Genomic DNA, 21,256 nt, shown 5'->3' on the forward strand with positions numbered 1-21,256 from the left:
TTTGGTTGGTTGCATCCCATTGAAAGGCCTATCATCAGTCCAGAGAGAGAAGGGGTGGTGATGGTAGTATTCTGGACACTATCAGTCATGCTGGTCCATTTGCAGAAGAAAACCGTCAGTGAACTGCACAACAGCTCCAAACAGACCACCTAGGTCTAATGACTTGAACCCCATATGCAGGCCTACAGTCAGTATCTTTGTCAATGGTATCTATGATTCAGCATACTGGTTTCCTTTGTGTCAACCATAAATAATTAAACCTTGCCAAGCATAGGTCTACACAACAAGCTTGGTCATCTCTTTTTAGGATTATGCCCAACTCAGTCAGGACAGGAACAATTATTTGGGCACAATGAAATATATGTCTTTTAATCTTTTTATCACCGATTTGATCATTATAGTGGCAGTTGCTGGAACAAGGTTGCCCTTTGTATCTCACAAGGAAACATTTTTATACACTGGCGCAGTTCCGGTTTACATGGACTGAAGTTTAGCGCCTACACGTGTAGGCTATGTGCCTCCATATGAGGTTGTTGCAATGACGTAAAATGTTGTTGTTACACAAGAGATCCATGACAAGAGAGCAAAAACAACAGACAGCATGGCTCATTTTTCCTCTTTGAATAGACTAGGCTACTGAATAAGCGTTTGCTGCAGTGGCGCGCCATCATTCAGCTGGGTTGGATGACTCTAGAAATGTCTCGGTCCACCTTAAAAAAGAGGCCAATATCATTTCCTGGTTGTTGGCCTCCGTGTGCATTAGCAATATGGCGGGATACAAACGCTGTTGGAAGTTGAAATATGATAGAAGCATACTGATGATTTATCAGTTGTTATTTGCCTTACTTATAATTTCACCAATCGCCTCGTCAGAAAATAGCGTGTTGACCGTCGCAGACGCAAACTGGACTGTCATTTTAGAAGGAGAGTGGATGTTGAAATTGTGAGTAGAGACAGTTTCACTGATATGAAATAGCTGGTTTGGTTTGGCAGTATTATTTAATTATTTTAAATGCACACAAAAGCTATTGGGTAAAATACATCAATACGCATGTAATAATGTTATGCGCCATATCGAAATTAACCGCGCGTCTGTGCAAACCCGGAAATGTTGGAAATGCTAGTGAACTACTGTAACATTAATGGAAACATTGTAGCCTACCCTTACTAGTTAAACTAACTGATGCCTTTCGTTTAGCCAAGCATTTTTAGTGTTGGGTATTGTTCGTGGACTAATGTGATTGCACGTGTGGGCCTACTCTTTTATGCAAAGCAACATCGACGATCAGTTTCACAATAATGCCAACATCTGTCACTAACATCTGGCCCCGATGATCTCAATCGGTTTTCTGCTGACGTGACGTGTCTAAACTATCCCCATGCTTTTCGTTCTCTCTTCAGCTATGCCCCATGGTGTCCAGCTTGTCAGCATCTTCAAAATGACTGGGATGGGTTTTCAAAACATAGCGAGGCCCTGGATATCTCTGTTGGGAAGGTGGACGTAACACGACAGCCAGGTAGGCTTCGTTATAATTTTCCACCACTGCCTTATCACTATTCACCGTCTGTCTGTATATGCTTCTAATTTGGAATGATGCCGGGTAATGTTTCCACAGTACCCTAGGCCAGACACTAATCCGCCATGCAGAACTGAAACAGTAATCTAGGAGCTACATCAATCATGTTTCACCGTTACATTCGTCAGTTCTGTGTGTATGGGAGTACAAACATGTAAGCAGTAGTTAGTGAAAATGTTATGTTTAACCACAATTTTTAATTGGGTTGAAATTGTTTAGCCTACTTGTTGCCCATTGTCCAGCCCTGTCATGTCTTTGGCCATGTCAAAGTATTACAGGCAGTGGGAGTGGAGATGGCTGCCCAGTTTATGTAGTCTGCAAATATGGAGCCAGTTGCAAAAAATGTAACATTTTGTAGATAAACCAGAAAGTGTTCATTAGAGGTAGAGCTGACCTTTCTTTCATCACTTGATACGTAAGTCAGTTCTTTAACCAAATTCATTGTATGTCAAGCAAGGATAATGACAAGAATCCCTACTCAGTGCTTTCTGTAGGGAATGTGATGCCTCGGGCACATAGTTTGTGCTACTTCAAAACCAATTCTACAGCATTTTACTGTGCAACACAGTTAATATGGTTAATCTGAAACAAATAAATCAAGAATTGAATTACAGAAAACAATTAAAAATAGCTCACATTCCAGGTAAATTATTTATTTCACACTATTACCAAAATAATTGTTGTTTTTACATGTATCCTTTACAATGTTGCCTAGTGCACTAGGGAACCTGTACCATTTTTGTCATTTGAGTTGCAATGATTTTAGGGATAGCATTCAAAAACATTTGCAAGGACTGAAACCCTCACCGGCAACCTTTCCACAGCAGTGAGTAGCCCATGAAAAATTGAGCGACGTTAAGCAGGACAAGGTGAAATTTCACCACGTCTCTGCCGTGCTTCCACAAATAGTCCCCCTTTCCACCTGCAGCGGTGCTTGAACAGGGTCTCTCCTCTGCGCTGCTCGGAGCTGGTGTAGACTGAGAGGTGCTGTGCGCCGCTTCACTGAGTACTGCCCCCACCCCCACTCCAGCGGCGTCCCCAGCCCCCTCTCCAAGACACTTTAGCATTGCCACTAGCCAGCTACACCCACGCCTTTAAAAGCTCGATGAGCATGGCCAGCGCTTGCTGCCATGCTCTGCGGATCACACTGGGTGTGAGTTTTTTTTTTCTTCCTTTTCTTACTTTTCCATCACTCTCTCTCTCTCTCTCTTTTTTTACTGTCTGCTGCTCAGGTCTGAGTGGGCGGTTCCTTGTGACAACACTGCCAACTATATTCCAGTAAGTCCTCAGATAATTAATGTGCTTCGTATCAGCCAGGTCACTCTACACACACACACACACACACACACACACACACACACAGTGTAACTGTCTTCTGTGTAACTGACTTTCACAATATTCTCTTGGTGAAGTGGGTTATGGCCAATCACTTATTTTAGACCACAACTAAAGTTTTTTTGTGTGTGTGTGTGAGTGAGGAGAGTCATCTCTGCAATAGAATAATGAGATAATGTAGTAATAGGGGTGTTGCGTAATTTGTCTCCTTGTTCACGCTGCAGTGCTAAAGACGGAAACTTCCGGAGGTATATGTCCTCCCGGTCGGTTGAGGACTTCCAAGCGTATATCTCTCAGAAGAAGTGGGAGGCAGTGGAGCCCTTGCCAGGATGGAAATCACCATCCTCTTTCCTGTAAAGCTACCTCAACTCTTTTCAAACTCATCTTCGTGCTGTGTATACTCTCCTAGAGTATGATTTAGGACCGCTGACATTAGTCCATAGAATAGAGGACTGAAACATTAGCATCTTTTTAAAGTGTAATGTTTTACATGAAGGTATTATATCAGTCCTAGATGGCAAAACAGTCCAAGTAGGTTGCTGTGAGTTTGAAGTTGAGAAGGAAGGAAGACCTCTCTGATACATTTTCAGCACTTGGCAGACTAATTGGAAGATGAGAGCCGCATGATGCTGAAAATATGGAGTGCCCTCTGCAGTTAGCTTATTCCGTAATCATCTCCTCACTCAAGCACCCTCTACATAGGGTGCTCTACTGTTATTCATTTTATTAGTCACCATTTAACTAAAGCTCCTGAAAGTGTTGATATTCTGATATACTGATAGCATTCTCTATCTTAGAGATAGTGATAGCTCCTGAAAGCATTGATATTCTTTAAGACTCCAGTCCTGTGAGTATGTTCTCTCAGACCACACTCACAGGACCAAACTTTTCTCTTCTGTTGTTCCCTCTTAGTGGAATGCTACCAGCTCCTACCAGAGCAGGAGCATCCCTCTCTATCTTCAAAAAAATACCCCCTCTCCAAGCGCTACCAACAACTGGACTTGCTTAATCTAGCATTATCATTTGACAAGACAACCCCCCTCCTAGAACTGTCACTTGATTCTACCAAGTAGTACTTATTGATGCATTAACATGTCCTTATCGCACTGCACTTTTTTTCTCTCTTTTTTTCTCTCTTTTTGTAAGTCGCTTTGGATAAAAGCGTCAACTAAATGACCAAATGTAAATGTAGATCTGGGTCATCTCCCTGACCATCCGTTGTGTTGTCCTCCACAGTATGTCTGGCATGGCAGCTCTCTTCCGCCTCTCCGTCTGGATCAGGGTGAGTTCCAGCATTCTGAGATGCCATCTCTTCAACCTGAATAGAATTCCTCCACACTTGAAGCGCTTTGGATTGCACTCTGTGCATAGAAAATGAGCTATGTAAATCAAAGACTTACTTACTTATGAGTCATTTGTTTGACATTCCGTTCATTTTACATACCTTAACCGTGCCGTTACATAACATATGGTCTCCATTACAGTTTAGCCAGCTCAAAGTGCAGTGTTAGTGTATATTCACCCGGAGCCCCCCACTCATACTGCAGATGCCCTGTACTTAAATCCCTTTACATAATGAAGTGTTTATTTAATTTCATCTATCTGTCCTTGGGTGATGGACTCAGTCCATGCCACTGACTCTGTCTATTTTGTATTCTCCTCAGCAAATTCACAACTACCTGACTGATAGCCTTGGCATTCCTGTGTGGGGTTCCTACATCATATTTGCACTTGTAACCTTGTTCACCGGGCTGCTTCTGGGCCTGGTGAGTGTAATAGCATTTCTTGTGGCGCATTCAGAGGCGTCCAGTTCTCAGCTGGGGGAATGGGAGCCGCTGGAGGATTCAGTTTGTCATCACAGGAACCCAATTTCAATTTTGAAGAAAAACTCCTGTATGGATCCTTGACAAAAGCAGTTTGATGTAGGGAGAAAGAACAGGTGTACTCACTCCGTAAATCCCTACACATACACACACACACACATACACACACACACACATTTTCTCTGAAAGAAGACAGTATAAATCTGCATTTTATTCTTATTTTAATCACATACTCCTCTTTTTGCAGATGGACATTTATAGTCAAGACATAGAGAGGTTTAGCGTGTGTAAAAGGCACCTTCCTGTTCCGCTGTATTGTACAATTCTATATTATACAACATGGGATGATGTAAATCTGCAGGGTGTTCTAGTGTTGACGGAGATGGGGGTGGTTTTCTTTTCTCAACCCATTTGTTCTGGAAAATTACAGTCTCTGTGCAGTGCTGAGCCATTTTTTCTCTATGTTGTTGTAGATGCTGGTTTTGATCGCAGACTTCTTTTGGCCATCCAGACCAAAGCAATATGAGCTGCAGTCTGGCACAAAAGGTAATCGCGAGCAGTAAAGAATCAAGAGCATGTTTTATAAATCCTCAAGATCTGTCATCCTCTGAAGAGCCATTATGGTGAAAGTACAATTGAAACTGCTGCTCTGTACAATAGCTGAACTTTTCCTGCTATTCTTTGCCCTCCACCTACTCTCCCGTTGTTTGACTGACAGCTGGATTGAGGGATGAAGGCTCTGAAGAAGAGATGGAGGAGAGGAGAGCGTGGGATGCCGACAACGAGCATGTCTCTGGCGAGGACTCCACCGAGGACGACGCCACCCCTGTCGCAGAAATGGCAGACATCGCCGCAGCAACCTCCGCACACAGCGACGCCCCTACAGACCTGAGGAAGAGAAAGCCCAAAGAGTCCCAGAACTCCCCAGAGGGCACCTAACGCCCACCAGCACACCCTGAACCACACTCTGCTCACCTTCTTTTTATATCCGACCCACAGTGTTTCCTGTTTTTAAAACGTCCAGCCTCCATTTCACACCAGCCACGTGAGGTCATTACCTACATCATGCACCATGTTCTTCCAGGTGGGCTTTTTGCATGAACAGAGCAGTGTAGTCCTCTCCCTGGAGGTCAATGCCAAATCTTTTTCTGACAGGCCTCTTGGAGTGTTTTGAATGTGTTAAAAGAGTTGCTATTATTTTCCGTCACATGCCAAAACAATGATATGCAGTATAACAACAAAGATTAAAAACTACATCCAAATAACTCCAATTCACCACCATATAACCATGTTCACCATCTTTTTAGGATGAAAAAGTACTTTTTCACTCCCTGTTAACAAATTTGCATATCTAAACCAAAAGGATTTGGAAGGAAACACATAAAGTGTTCAATACTGACGCAGCAAATAGTTTATTGATGTCCGATGACTTTGAGAAAACAATAAATAGATATGCACAGGTGATTTATAGCAGTCCCTCCAGAGTCGGACCCTCCCTCAGGAGAGTGGGGGTCCGACTCTGGTATGTTCTTAATGATCACTTAAGAGATGGTTGGGGAGCATTTAACAGGACTTACGTGAGCCTGAACAGCTCCACTTCTGTAAGTCGACATGTTTGCAGTCGACAAGTATGCAGTCACGATTAGTGCACAGTGCACACAGTGCCCGAAGGCATGGATGGTTCTGTTTTTTAGAGAAAATGAGCCTAAAACATGCTCTTACATGCAAGGATTACAAGTGTGTCCTTGCTACGTGTTCACTGCCTTGAAACAGTTAAATAAGTAGATATCAGGCAATGGAAATGGACTTTTTTCCCTGAAAGACGCCATTGAAATTACCAATAGTTTTATTTATATATCTGATTTTAATGATTAAGATTATATGCACATTCTTAGATTTGAAGATTTGGGTGCTTTTTGTGATGTATGAACATTTTGAAGTAATTTTTGAACTTTCTGTTTTATAAGGCAAATAGACTGTTGAAAAGAATACATTGTATTGAACACAGGTGTGAGAATACGCAGTGTTTACAAAGTTGTCAATTTTGTATGAAGTGATTACCTAATTGTTGGAAAACAATATTTCACTTGAATTTATTCTGCCGACTGCAAATAACATTAGTCCAATGAACACATCAACTCCAATCCCAGTTTTTGGGAGCTTACCTGTTTGCTTCTTAGACTATTTGCATGCAGACACTTTTATGGGGCCAAAAATACATACAGCCTATACTGTATATTCGACAAGCAAACCTAAACATCAGACCCATCATTGCTCTTTTTAAGTTCTGTTATGATAAATGTTTTACTAGAGTAATCTACCGACTTGTTTTTCTTGTTTTTCATCAAGAAGTCTGATTGTGCCATTGTTGATTTTGTAACTGCTCTATTTCCAGACTGAAATATTTGTCTTTGTGTTAAGTGTGTAAACTGTGTGTCTTTTGAAGTTTAGGTTTCAGATAAAAAAAAAACTGCTTTGACTTTTCTAAACAATCCAATTATTTTACTTTGTATGTTATGTTACGCTGTTATTACCTGGTTTGTAAATGAAAATTGAAAATTCTGATTTCTGACATCAATATGTGTAAGTAGTATATTGTAAATGTTAAGAGATGTGAATGAAAGACGCCTGAAAGTCACCTTAAATGGGTCTTCATTTTTTTTCTTTTTTTCACGAACAACCAGCAGGCCTGTACCAAAAAGTAAACGTTCAGCTTTCCTTGTACTTTACTAAGGAACAGACTTTCTGCAGTTGGTTAAGGCCTTTGCATAAAGTAAAAGAAACATCTTACAGAAGTATTTCTGTTGGCCTACAACCTATGCTTTGGTTGCCAACGTATCAGCCTTTGCTATTTGGCAACATCCACCATGATTATGCTGGATGAGCAACAATCTAGCTAATGCAGTCAATCCCATTTACCGCTCCTTCCGAACAATTTTCTTATCAGTCGTGTACGCTGTCCTTAATTGCACTGCAGATTGAAAAGATCTTTGTGCCTCTCTTCCATCTCCCTGTTACTCTATAAATATTAACCAGATTGTGCCAGATGTCAAACTCTCCAGAGTCTATAGTACCATATCTATAGAACAGGTTTTGGCTCTGCTTGGTTTGTAAAAGTTTCTCTCGGTCGGTATCGAGCAGCACAGGCTATGCAGTGCGTTCGCTGAGTGCGCTGTATCCTTTCATGAACCCCTCTGTAATGTGTGGGATTGTGAGCACCACACAGTTACGTAAAAGCTACATGGGAGGATTTGAAGAGAGCCAAATTCAAACACGTCCAGGAATATCTGCTGCCGTCAACCTACACAGGGATGTTACAGAGTTGCAGTGCTTCTTCTGTAGGCACTGCTTTTTGATAACCCCCGAGGTCTATTCGAGGCATGGTGAAATGGAGGCCCCCAGTACCCAAACAGCAGAGACATGGTTGGGCATACAACACAACAGACTGAAAAGTCAAGTTAATACTCTGCAGAAAGAAGGTTTTCATGGGTCATTGTAAACCATGAAAATGAGAGTAGCTTCTAACAAAAGCATTGATTGGTTTATTTTCTGCTTTTATTTGTTCTGTGTAGGCCGCTGACAAAGCAAGTTAAACGCCCTGAAGCGACAACAGAGGCCAAAGTATTGTCTTGGTTAGGCAAACACCTTTGTAAAATCTTCTAAAGGTTAACTTCTGACAAGTTAACTCTCTGAAAAGTACCAGAGCGGGGTATAGTTAATGATTTATTATACATGCGCTACTGAACTTAAGAGATCAGTATAGCTGGGGTTGTTACAACATGTATTTGCTGGGGTCGTAGCTTTGGTGGAAAACATGTCTGACAAGCCAGTGTGTGTTGCTGATTTTGAGCTGCATGCGAAGCGAGTTCTCCCCAAGGCGGTGTTTGATTACTATGTCTCAGGGGCAGATGAACAAGACACACTGAATGACAATGTAGCCGCATTCTCCAGGTATGTGACCATTTCTGTAGCCGCATTCTCCAGGTATGTGACCGTTGTCTGAAGCCTTCTGTTGTCCTTACTCTTTGAGTGGGTCACGTCACCTGACGTAGCAATGACTAATGACAAAATACAACTATATTAAGATGTGTTTTTAACAATTAAGATTATTCAAGTTTTTTCCAATGTATATCTGTGAAAATACCATGCAATAAAGAAAAAAAAATGTCAGTGTTGAAACTGTAAAAGGTTGTTACACAATCACATTTGACATTCTATAGTGGTAGGTAATATTTCAAAAGTTTTTTTAGTTTACTTTTTAACTAATGTGAGTCAGCAAACACCTAACAAAATAATATATAGATTCCACCTTAAATGCACCAACCGTTACAACCCTTCAGACTTGTTTGCCGCCTATTTTTAGCTCAGCTCCTTGTGCTTCTTGCCTGAGGTCAGGAGCAGTTAGTGTTTAGCGGATTTTTCTCTGCATTGAATCTCTTTTTTTTTCACTGTTGGCACTGCTCTGTGTGGGTGATCAGGCATAACTCCCCTACATCATAGCAAGCCTGTAAAAAACATCCCATGGCAACAACTGCAGAAAAAATTGCATTACTCAAACTCTACTACCCCATAAGCACTTGTCAGCAGGTAAACTGGTGTGAGCTTTCCACTGAAATCCATATTAATTTCCAACTTGTTACACTTAAACATTGATTTCACAGTGTGCCACCATCCTGATCCATGGTGTCCATTCTGATCCAAAGTGTCTGGGCCGGCCTGATCCGTGATGTCCGGTTTCCCCAGTTTTCCCATCCATAACCAATGTGTCTGCTCTGTCCTCTCCCACGCCCAGGTGGCGGTTCTTTCCCAGAGTGCTCCGGGATGTGTCCAGGGTGGATTTGTCGGCGACGGTGCTGGGCCAGCACCTTAGTATGCCTGTGTGTGTGGCAGCCACTGCCATGCAGAGGATGGCCCACCCAGACGGGGAAACGGCCACTGTGAGAGGTGGGGTGGTTGGTTTGCAGTTTTACAGGATCCACACAGAACTCGTTTAGTCACTGTTGACTGGCCACCAATTCCCTCATTTATTTACGCATGTGCATTCAGTTGAAACACTATACAGACAGCGGATAAGCATGTAAACTGTAAGACATTCAGCTTAATTGCAAAATCCAAACTCATTGTGTGTGTGTGTGTGTGTGTGTGTTTTATTTAGAAAAAGGGTTGTTTTGATGAGGCGAGATGTCACCAGCAAAGCCGGTGCAGTTAGCAAGTCTGACAGATTGAGGGGACTTAGCCAAAATTTTGAACTCTAATGCCCCTCCCCCACTACCACCGAGCACCCTCTTATCGAGTTTGTGCTCATTAGTGCGCACCAGACTGGACCAGACTGTGATTGACAGATCTCATACAGCCCTGCTCTGATTGGACCAGAAGAACCGGGAGATGTGAAATTTTGCAAAATAAATAACAGGCTCAAGGTGGAGGTCGAAGTGCAGGTTTTTTTCTAAAACTGGCTGATTTATTTTGTTCTGTCGGAGCATAGTGTCGGTTTCGGTGAATATGATAACATTCACCGAACAGCCGGTTCGGTGAATATGATAACAAAAATCTTGCCAACTGCAGCTTTAATAGTCTGTCTGACTGGCTGCACAGAACCTTAGGACCGACCAATGTAAATCCTAACAGGGAGTCACTGCCCAGGTCGCAAGACTCTACCAGCGCTGTGTAGTGGTAGATAGATAGATAGATAGATAGATAGATAGATAGATAGATACTTTATTGATCCCCAGGGGAAATTCAAGTGGTGGCTCTCTCCTGATCTCTCCTGATCTGTTTAAAGTGTAACTGCCTACTAGGGTCTCCACTGCCATCTCCTGCACACACTGGGATCTGTTAGAGGCAGAGAGGGAAGCTACAGAATGGGAAATGCCTGTGGATATAACTCTATCAGATGGCTCTAAATATTTATTGACCTAAGAGTAATAGTATATTCTTGAAATGTTTATGCTCTGACAAAATAGAGGACCTGCTGTGTACAGAGACAGAGTCGAATAGGACCTCCTTCACCTAGCGGTAATCTGGGTCAACAGTTGGAGTCTGAATTGTAAACTGCGGGTAAACAGCCTCTCGCAGAATACAAACATGACAAATCATTTAAGGGTAAACATGAGCTCTAATGGTCTGTAATGTCTATATGGACAGTTTAGGGGTAAAAAAACACAGAAGTATTCAAAATAGTTGTCAGCCGATGTGAATAAGGACTCTGCTTTGGCAGCACAGTAAAACAAAATAGCTTTTTTACCTGGTAAAATGTAAAACCTGTATCTGCATCTTCATAGACCTATGCTTCATGTACCTCACAGTGAGCGCACAGCGACTGTTTTTTTTAGTCAAACTAGTTCGACCACAGGGTGGTGCTATTGAGCTAAATAATTTTCGGAGAGCCTTCAAGGCTCCTTGTCTAGAGCGTCCCACTGTGTCATCCCAACTGGAGTGCTCATATAATAATAATAGTATGTAGAGGTCAGACTTCACACTTGCCTGTTGCTTGCCTTGTGCATGTTCAGAAAGATCAGTTAGAGCTCTATATTTGGACTCCTGCCAATAGCTTAGATCCATCTTTCTCTCCTCTTTCTATTCTCACTCTCTCTTTCTCTCTGTCTTTTTTCTTTCTCTCTTCTCTTCTCCCCCAGCGTGCCACACTGCTGGCACGGGCATGATGCTGAGCTCCTGGGCCACATCCACCATCGAGGAGGTGGCGGAGGCCTGCCCAGACAGCGTGCGATGGATGCAGCTGTACATTTACAAGGACAGGGCGCTGACTCAGTCGCTGGTCAGGAGGGCCGAGAAGGCCGGGTATAAGGGCATCTTTGTCACCGTGGACACACCTTACCTTGGCAAGCGGCGCAATGACGTGCGCAACCGATTTAAGCTGCCCTCTCATTTGAGGTAAGAGCTGGACCAGGCAGAGCTGACCTGTCTGTTTGCCAGCAAACAATATGCGGTGTGCCATATGCATATTTTGGTCAAACAGATGGGAAGGAATATTTACCCCCACACTCATAGCAAATGTGTAAACTCACAGAGTTTTAGTGGCCTCTACTGCCATGGCCTTCACCAAAATAAACACAACAAATGATGCATTCAGTTGCCATTAAGACAAGATGAGCAGAGGGAAAAGTGAAATGAAAAGGATTAGTAGCTAGTCTGCACCGTCGCAATAGACTAAGCTGCGCTTTGTGCAGGGAATCAGTGTGAGCACTGAAAAAAAACACACAAAACTGTCTCTCCTCAAAAAATAAGCCGAAGTTTCGAAGTTGTTCAACTGTGTGAGCCCTTTGCCGGTCTTTAAAGGGGACGTTTATATATTTATGGAAGGAGAGACTGGGGGGAACCTTTTAATCGTGTCACAGCACAGATTAGCCTGTCTGTCGCTCCAGAGGATTAATAGGAACTGCTCGAGGGTCAGCCAAAACTTGCTACAATATGCTATTCACAGGGAGACACATGCAGATCTCTTAAGCCCCCGGTCTACCTCCCCACCTTGCCAGATGAATGACGGCAATTAAAAAATCAAAGAGTTTATACAAACATTTTACGACCGCATTGTAATTTTTATGCATACGTATAAAAACCTCTTCCCCTCCTCCGTCAACGGGTGACATACGATGAACTTCTCAACCTTTAGGGGATCTTTTTCTTGGCCCCGTAAATCAAAGTGGTTAAACAACAACAGCAGTGTGTCGAGCGAGCGTTGTATGATGTTTGCGAAAGGAGTCCTTGGCTCCGTGTTCACCCCTGAGACCAAAAACAACACATACAGGACTCATTCCATTTAGGCACCTCTCTCTCTCTCTCTCTCTCTCTCTCTTTCTCTCTTTCTCCTTCACTCTCAAAAAAGATAGAGACTACCTCTCTTGGTTGTTTATTTATCTTTTTATTTATATTTTCTTCTTCACAGGATGTCCAATTTTGACTCCCCAGATTTAGCCTTCTCATCCAAGGAGGGCTACGGTGAGGATAGTGGCCTAGCGGTGTATGTCGCTCAGGCCATCGATCCCACCCTGCAATGGGAGGACGTGGCTTGGCTGAAGAGTCTGACCCGCCTGCCCATAGTGGTCAAGGGGGTTTTGAGAGGTGAGGCATCCAACAGGGGTTAAGTGATCAGAGTGTCTGGGTTTCACCACAGCTTTTTGGGAACTCCCTCTGGTGCTCTCTTCTCCTTCCACCACCCCCCCACACACACACACACACACACATACACACACACACTGGGCCCTCAGTGTTCCTTCTTTCACCCTGATTGGCTGTGTGCAAAACACACCCTTTAGATGAAAAGTGAGTGGTTGTTTGTTGTTAATGGTGGATTTGTGTATGAATGTGTGGGGGTTGGTGGTGATGAGTGACTGATCAAACCTGCAACCCCCTGAGTTTATCTGTGCTCCGGGACAGACATGCTGATAAAAGGAGACGAACTGTTGGTGTGATTTGCTTGTGGTTTGGAGTAAACAGCACCTCTGTGATGATAACACATTGTCTGCGCCCCGCTGAGAGGCGTCTCTCCACTTGCCTGTTCGTATCTGCAGAAGCGATAACAAACATTTCAGAGAGCGAGTGATGTATAAAACCCATTTGAAGTTCTGGAATACTTATTTGAACGCTGAGGAGAGCCCACTAGTTTGCGAGTAAGACAACCTGTAATTCCAACTCAAGGACTGGCCTATAAAACGAGGAGGGAAAAAAAGGCTTCTTTACCAAAACTTCCAGGAGGAACTATCAATTATCTTAGCTCATATGTGTAGCACATAAGTTTGGGTATAAATCAGTTAATCCCTTCCCCCCTGCACTCCGTCAGCATGAAAAAAGCCTTTCATCATCTTCCTTCGCTGTCACACATGGCCAGGCCCTGTGGTAATTTATATCGCAGCCTATAAGACAGAATAACATTGGATTTGGATGTTTTGGCCCCATATATATTCTGGACTGAAAAACCACAGAATAATATGTCTTACCATTTTCACAGCATTAGTTACTTACATCACTCTGACTTGGATAACTGTAGATAACTTTGTAAATAAACAAAAATAAGTAAATGTTGCCACCCACACAAAATAAATATAAATAGTAAGTGTGCAAACAAATCTTGGTCATCAGATTTAGAAGGCATTTTGACTCGCTTCCATTTTGACTTTCAAATGCTTCCCTCCTGTTGATTTTTCTGAATGAAAAGGATAAAACAGAAATCCACAGGTAGCCCAGAGGATTGTTCTGTGACAGCTGCAGAGATGTATTTCTCTTCACGACTGGACACACCACATGAGGAGCTCACTTTGACAGATGTACCAAGCTGGGCTATCCAAGAGACATTTTGTCTGTAGGACTGTTGCTATGGGTAACAACTGAGTATTTTGTAACAACCAGAGTGAGGTCCTGTTTTAACATTTAAGTTAATTTCAAGGTCAGTGTTTCTTCTCAATCGCTGTTCTTTCAGGCTGCAGGCAGAATTAATTCTATTTGTTTAAAATATTTAGCTGAAGATGCAGCTGAGGCCGTAAAGTATGGAGTCGATGGTATACTTGTGTCCAATCATGGAGCCAGACAGCTGGACTGTGTACCTGCCACAGTAAGCATGTTTGAAATATCTGAAAATGTGACATCTGTTGTATGGATTCAGACACAGACATTCAGACAAAGAAATCATCCTACCTACTGCAACAATCATATTTCTTAGTAATTGAAAGATAAAGAAACGTTCCGCTCCACAGTGTTTTTCTTTTTATACATTTTGAATCAGCGGAGATTGGTGTTAAACTTGGTGGTCGGTTCTCAGTAACAGTATGGCAGTGATCCCTTGATTCATCCCTCTCCAGCTGGACGCACTGTCGGAGATAGTGGAGGCTGTAGGCGGTCGAGCAGAGGTTTACCTGGATGGGGGAGTCCGGCGAGGCACGGACGTCCTCAAAGCCCTCGCACTGGGGGCCAAAGCTGTGTTTTTAGGCCGTCCCATCCTCTGGGGCCTAGCCTATGAGGTGAGACACACACCGACATGTAGAGAGTTAATTTGCCTGGGCTATGAGATGAGACACACACCTACATGTAGAGAGTTAATTAAGGGCCGTTCACAGCAGGAACGATAACTGTAAAGATAACTTCAACGATAAAAGCGTACACGCTGACCAACGATAAGAGAAGTCTGTCCTCGGATTCTGATTGGCAGTCAGCTTTTTTTTTCTTCTCAAAGTCGCTCTGAATGTAATCCCAAAAATTTTGTTCTTTATGTCGTTTTATTTTATATTTTATCTTTCATATTAGCTAGAACGATACTTTTTTGCCGTTATTGTTATAGTTGTCATTCTTGGTGTGAAGGGCCCTTTAGCAGAGTTAGTTTGCCTGGCCTATGAAGTGAGACAGACACGTATACTGTATGTAGAGAGTTAGTTTGCCTGCAGTAGATCAATTCCAGTTCAATACTGTGCCGCAAGATAAGCAACTGTTCTTTTGTGAGAGTGTGTTTGTTGTTTAAAGGGGGAACAGGGTGTTGGTGATGTGCTCGAGCTCTTCCGTGAGGAGTTCCGTCTTGCGTTGGCACTAGCAGGTAAGGCCTCATCCTTTCTCATCACATCCATCTCTCTCACTGGTGTGGAAGACACACCAGTTGGGTTGCCAAAGACTATTTATTTTTTTACATGTCACTCTAATATGAAACGACTAATATAAAATGTTTGCCTAGCTGTTCAAAAAGGTCACCACAATTTCTGTATTCACCATTTTCCAACTCACATTTATTGTTGGTTTAACCTTAACAAATGTAGCAACGTAGTACTTATTGACCAAGTGTTCCATGTTAAGAAAATAGCCCCTGCAAAGAAAATGATTTGTTCATTTACTTTACTGGTTTCCTGTATAGTCATGGATTATTTTAAAATGATGCCAATGCAAGTTCTCTTAACTGAAGACCATGTTGTACAGGAGACACACCAAACTAAATAATATTGTGAAATGAAGTGATTGATAAGATTTAGCAAAAGGCCTTACAGTTACCCTGTTTGGATTGTGTGTTACACCAAATGGAAATTGCTACTATGTAATATTTGAAAAAAATAAAGATTTTTCTGACTATGGTAGCAGGTCATACACATTGTTTCATATTATGTATTTGCAATCAATCATCAAATTAAACATTTGCAGAGGCTAATGAATTCTTTTACTTTACTCCCTAGGATGCCGTTCCCTAAAGGAAATTGATAAATCTTTAGTAAGAAGATCTGAGTTCACTTCAAAAATATGATGTCTGCCATTAAAAATATGATATTTGGAAAAGATTACTTAAAAAATGTGAGAATTGACAAAGGCTGAAACAAATGGGCAGTGTTACTGTTTGCAGCCAAACACACATTTTATAAGCAAATCAGTCTGAAATGCAAGTTAAATGCAATAACAATACGCAATAAAACACAAACTGATAATTTTTTGAGCACCTGATGAATGTGTTGTGTTAGATACAGGGCAAAAGTGACTGCCCAAATCTGCCATCGCGAGGGAAAACGACCCAGAAAAACCAGAGGCCAGATTCAAGGTCTGCAATTTTCAACCTCAACTAAAAATAATTCCGTCTAGATCCCACAATGCATTGCTGTGCATAACATGGCTACATTAGTGTCACTCCAGTGTGGACAGAGAGGAACAACTCACAGACACAGCTTTCTGATGGAACATATTTCACTTTTTAGCATATTTAAAACTACTGAAATGAGAAGCAAAAAATACAAGCAAGATGTTCTCACCACATTTTCTTAAAATCTTCAGATTTTATCACCTGTTTTTGTTGACGATGCCCTGCTGTTACAGTAGTCATTCCTGTTACACTTCCTCAGTTAAATATCCCTGTTATTGATGAGAAGAGCTAAGCAGTAGGACATGTTTGTGAATCTTAACAGGCACTGTTTGCCAAACTCATATGGACAAATGCTTGTATGCTGGTATTATATATTTGAATCTGTCCCTGACTCACCTCAGTAAATGTGCCACAAGAAGAAGATTATGCTGTTACTCAGAGCACATAAGCATAGCCAGTTTAATATTAAGAAAAAAAAGTCTATAAATATGTCAATACAACTGATCACTAAAGCATATCTATATCTAAGTGATCAAATAAATCCCCCACTTGGAGTTGCCACATACATTTAAAACCACATACAAGCAATAAAAGCAGCCCTACATATCTCATCTCTCTCGCAGCACACAGAGGGGATTCTCTGTGAGACGGTCTGCTATTTCCATCATGGCAAGCGGTCTGCGTGTCTGCTCAAGTCCAGCCCAAGAATATAGTGCATCTGCCAACATCAGGTCTCGCTATATCAAGGCTGGTTGCTGTACATTGACAAAAATACAAAACCAGAGAATGCTTTCAAAGTGATCCTCACATGACTCCAATAAACGTAGGACCACATGAATGATTCTGGAGGCCAATGGGAGACACTGAGAAGGAGTCCGTGTCCACATAGCACAACGACCTCCACTCTCATCTCATCTCATAGGTTACCAGCTGGGAGGGTTTCCTTTTCTGAAGTGAAATAGGGTCAACCTTCTCCTGACTCTCTCTTATACCACATTTTGGTCACTTTATAATGTTTCATATTGGACCAAAACGATCAGTTTGTGCATATATCTGTGTGTGTTTAGTGTCCTGTAAAGTGTACACTGTTTTTTTGCGCGGCTCTCCCTCCAGACTTGCTGCGGTGTGAGTGAAAGTCCATCTCACTGCTCTCTCATGAATATTTATGCCCCTTCTGACAGGGCCCAGAAGGCAAATGGGTTTGTGTGAAGTAAGGAAAGGTCACGCAGACGGCATGGGATTTCTTTACCAGCTCTTTCCATGGCGGAGACGGCCCGCTCCTGAAAGGGCCCATTATGTGCGCTGGCCCGGCGCAGGAAAACAAACTTTGTCGGGGCCTCTGTTCATTAGCACCTAGCACTTTGTTTGAACCTCCTCCGGCCTGTCAGAGGCCCTGCGGGGGGAAGCGTCCCCCTAACCCCCCCTACCCCTGAGCCCCTCTTCGCGGAGCTTGAAGGGAAATGTATAGTATGTGGCGGAGGTGCAGGGGGTTTTCCATCACACGTGGCTATATGTCATATGGAAATCTTTGGAGGGGGGCTGGTTGGTTTATTGGTTGTGAGTATCCTCACACAAAGGGTGGATTAGAGGAGTAAAGGAGTGCTTGGAAGTGCTGAGGGGAAATGAAAGAGGAAATAATATTAGTGCCGTGCTGTGACATGACTCACCGAGCGACGTACCACAGTGAGCCACGGTGTCAGGAAGAGTCTTATGAGTTATACCGTTACATGGACCCTGGAGCTCGGCCCTCATGAGCAGCCGGTGATCTGTTCTTTGTTTGTTGTGGCTGATCAATCAAATCCAGTGATTCAGTGCACAGCCCTTCAGCATGGACATAGTGTCTCACATGAGACCTACAGACATCATTTTATCATCCCATATATCATCACATCTGAAGCGTTGTTGTGTACAGTTGTAAACGGAATATCCAACATAAAATGAATATTTATGTCTTTATCTCTATATGTGATGAAGTCACATGTGTGCACTTATGCACATACAGAAACACACACACACCTATAACCATGCAACCACGCAAACCAAAGCATTTGTCCATACTGTAAAGTGACTAAGTCTAACTCCAGTGCATGGTGAGCACACTGTCCCCAATGGCTTTGCATCAGGGCTGCCTTGCAGTCACTTCCGTATAATAGCACCTCTCTCTTGCACCAAAATAGCCGTGCATAGCAGCAGCTCATTTGGGGGAACCTCGCGTATCCACGCACGCTCCCTGCTGCCCAGATACAAGCTTCACACAGCTGTTGTTCTAATTTGTTTGAGCATTTGCAAATAGCCCGGCGGTCCCACAAGCCATAAAAGTTTGCAGAGGTTTTGCTTAACAAGGCACTTTTGTCTGACCAGAGAGGGAGCGCCCGTTCCAAGACGCAAAACCTAAAGGAGACAAAAAGCCAACCTTCATTCCAGCAGAGAAAAAAAAGGACAAACCCATGGTAGATTATAGCATGGCCTTATACCAAAGTGAAGTGTTTGCCATAAGGATAAATAGAGCTTTTTCTCAGTACAGGAAGCATAGAATATATTATGCAGGCCTAAATGCAAGTTAACTTCCAGCAGCATGATGTACTACTATGTATTAATACAGAAAAAAAGTGAAAAAACTTTTTATACTTTTCGCCTCCACTGTTTGTCTGTCATTTCTGTAAGGTAGCAGTATCCTATCCTGCAGTCAAAACTTGAACTGAAAGGCAAAAGGCAGTAATATTCAGTAAATGCAAAAATAATTAATGTCTCGGTCTTCATATGCGTGTGAGATTTTTAAATGCACTCTTTGGGGCATCTTCAGCATGTATGTCTTTAGGTTTGGCTTTTTTGGTTTTTCCACTGTGGGTGGTGCCGGCAGCCAGCGCGGTGAACAGGGCGTGCCTTGTCTCAGGACCTGTGGTCACGGTGACAAGACAGTGGCCTCACAGTCGGACATCAGCGCTGCCTGCACAATGGATGTCGAAAACGAGGGCATTTAGTTATTCACCCCTGCAAGCAGCGTGTCAGTCTGACACAGACACAGTCTGTAGCATCCGGCCATCGGATTTACCAGGTCTTGACGCACTTTTAAGCATGTTGATTTTAATCTTTATTGCCGCTCAAACCTGATTGCGTCGCCCATTCGTTGCAGCTGTGTTATGACCTAAACTTTACGTTGTGGAGGAACTGGCTGGGGAGTGGATAGTTAATGAACGTAACCATGTCATTATCTTGAGGGCAACATGGACTGAGCTCTATGAGCCTTTAGGTTTCCCCAATAGAGGGCAATGTTTAGCTTCCTAGGGTCTTCTACTCAGCGGTTCCATCCAGGGAAACTGAGTAAAACCCCCCTCCACAGGATGTGCATTACCCTAAAGATATTATGGAGCATATTTCAGTTGGTGGCTCTCCCTGATGATTCTTCTCTTCGACAGTTGAAAGCTTTTTTGTTTCTTTATGGCCCTGTTGTCACATCCGCTGTCAGACAGACACCCACAGCACATGTTTTTTTTCACTCTGGTGGCTGTGAGTTTTAGGTATGGGGTGGGCAAGAACTGTACTTATCATTCCACCTGCTTTACAGACATTGGGCATTTTTCCATAGGAAGTGTGTGTGTGTCTGCGTGTGTGTCTGTGTGTGTGTGTGTGTGTGTGTGTGTGTGTGTGTGTGTGTGTGTGTGTGTGTGTGTGTGTGTGTGTGTGTGTGTGTTTGCGTGTGTGTGTTTCCATTGTTTTTCTTGTCTCCATATGTAGGCCATGCATACTAAGTATGAAAGGCACTGGTATACCCATACATTTTAAAAAATATGGGTAAACTAGAAATGCAATTCCGAGGAATTACACGAGGGGATGCAGTCTGCTGGTTAGGGTGTTGGTGGGGCTGTTGAGCTTGCTGCTAGCTGGTTGGTAGGGTAATTGTGATACCTGCAAAGGTGCTTTTGGAGTAACCAAATTTGAATCTTGTGTGACATGGCATTATTCAGATATCACACTCAAGGTGTTTTTGACCTTGACATTTGACCTTCAACCTCCAACTTCAACTCACTTCATCTTTGAGTCCATAAAGCACTCGTACCAAATTTGAAGCATGTACGTCAAGCTGTTCTGGAGATATAATGCTTAATGCATGAGATATGGCTGGGACTTTTATTTTGACACACAGGAAACACAGGATGTGTAGTTCAGGTAGAGCTAGATTGTATGCTTAGAAGCTGAGACAGTTGGAATCCTCACAGGTGACACCTGTGCCAGTGTTCTGATTAGCCTGGGAACTGCTCTGAGAACTACTTAGCGAGTGCAGCTGGCTCTATTATGACATCACAGCCCCCATTCAAGTCTATGGGGGAAAAATACACTTTTAATTACAAATATCTCAAAAAGTATAAACTTCTCAAAAAGGATAGGACGGTATAGCCTTGGAAGATCTACGGAACGGTGTTTCAACCAAATTTGTACGTTAAGCGGTTTGGGCTGAATAGCGCGCACAAAAAGGTAAAAAGAAAAATAATAAGAAGAAGAACAATCCGGATTTCAATAGAGGGGATGCATCCCCTCTAATAATTAGACAATTCCACTGGATTACTTAATAATCACTCTAAACTTAATCAATATACATGGACCATCATCATTATTATTATTATTATTATTATTATTATTATTATTATCATTACAAATCTGCCCTGTCCACTCCAAATGACTGGCGAAGGTGATACTTCCTCCGTGTGGCGGTGGGAGTAATGGCATGGAGAACCATATCAATGTGCAAGTCATTACTATCATTCTTCCCACAGTAATCATCTGCTAGGGCCCTCAGGATGACTGGTAACTCACCCCTTTTTTGAACTCACACACAGAGGGTCCATAAAACGACTCAAGGAAGCCCGGCAGAGGAAACGCACCCTCTTTGTACCTGGGATGTGTGTGTGTGTGGTGTGTGTGTGTGTGTGTGTGTGTGTGTGTGTGTGTGTGTGTGTGTGTGTGTG

The 21,256-nt window shown here is 42.7% G+C and overlaps 2 protein-coding genes across 3 annotated transcripts in view; both read left to right on the forward strand.

Moving 5' to 3' along the window:
• The first annotated feature begins 672 nt into the window (after positions 1-672).
• Positions 673-7,373, forward strand: tmx4 (thioredoxin-related transmembrane protein 4). Its single transcript, XM_048228754.1, has 8 exons — positions 673-943; positions 1,402-1,517; positions 2,810-2,855; positions 3,137-3,265; positions 4,149-4,194; positions 4,577-4,678; positions 5,209-5,281; positions 5,454-7,373. Exons 1-8 carry the CDS (start codon positions 768-770, stop codon positions 5,672-5,674), a joined length of 909 nt encoding a protein of 302 aa, XP_048084711.1. The 5' UTR covers positions 673-767; the 3' UTR covers positions 5,675-7,373.
• An 821-nt stretch (positions 7,374-8,194) lies between these two features.
• The window catches only part of hao1 (hydroxyacid oxidase (glycolate oxidase) 1), a 14,925-nt gene continuing 1,863 nt past the window's right edge, over positions 8,195-21,256 (forward strand). The window contains exons 1-8 of one of the 2 annotated variants that reach the window (XM_048270738.1): positions 8,201-8,686; positions 9,528-9,679; positions 11,371-11,626; positions 12,639-12,814; positions 14,209-14,300; positions 14,548-14,706; positions 15,203-15,272; positions 15,898-16,143. In XM_048270738.1, coding sequence (XP_048126695.1) covers positions 8,550-8,686; positions 9,528-9,679; positions 11,371-11,626; positions 12,639-12,814; positions 14,209-14,300; positions 14,548-14,706; positions 15,203-15,272; positions 15,898-15,965 — 1,110 coding nt within the window. In that variant the 5' untranslated portion in view covers positions 8,201-8,549 and the 3' untranslated portion in view covers positions 15,966-16,143. Of the gene's footprint in view, positions 8,687-9,527; positions 9,680-11,370; positions 11,627-12,638; positions 12,815-14,208; positions 14,301-14,547; positions 14,707-15,202; positions 15,273-15,897; positions 16,144-21,256 lie in introns of those variants that run through there. The other variant, XM_048270739.1, reaches the window with a different exon arrangement.

Source organism: Alosa alosa, chromosome 19 (genome assembly GCF_017589495.1).
Source record: "Alosa alosa isolate M-15738 ecotype Scorff River chromosome 19, AALO_Geno_1.1, whole genome shotgun sequence".
Taxonomy (NCBI): Eukaryota; Metazoa; Chordata; class Actinopteri; order Clupeiformes; family Clupeidae; genus Alosa; species Alosa alosa.

Excerpts from the sequence above, each read along its gene's own strand:
- tmx4 (XM_048228754.1), top strand. The coding sequence starts at position 768 with ATGGCGGGATACAAACGCTGTTGGAAGTTGAAATATGATAGAAGCATA. Across the intron at positions 1,518-2,809 it reads GGACGTAACACGACAGCCAG|GTCTGAGTGGGCGGTTCCTT; the intron begins GTAGGCTTCGTT and ends TCTGCTGCTCAG. Across the intron at positions 2,856-3,136 it reads ACACTGCCAACTATATTCCA|TGCTAAAGACGGAAACTTCC; the intron begins GTAAGTCCTCAG and ends TTCACGCTGCAG.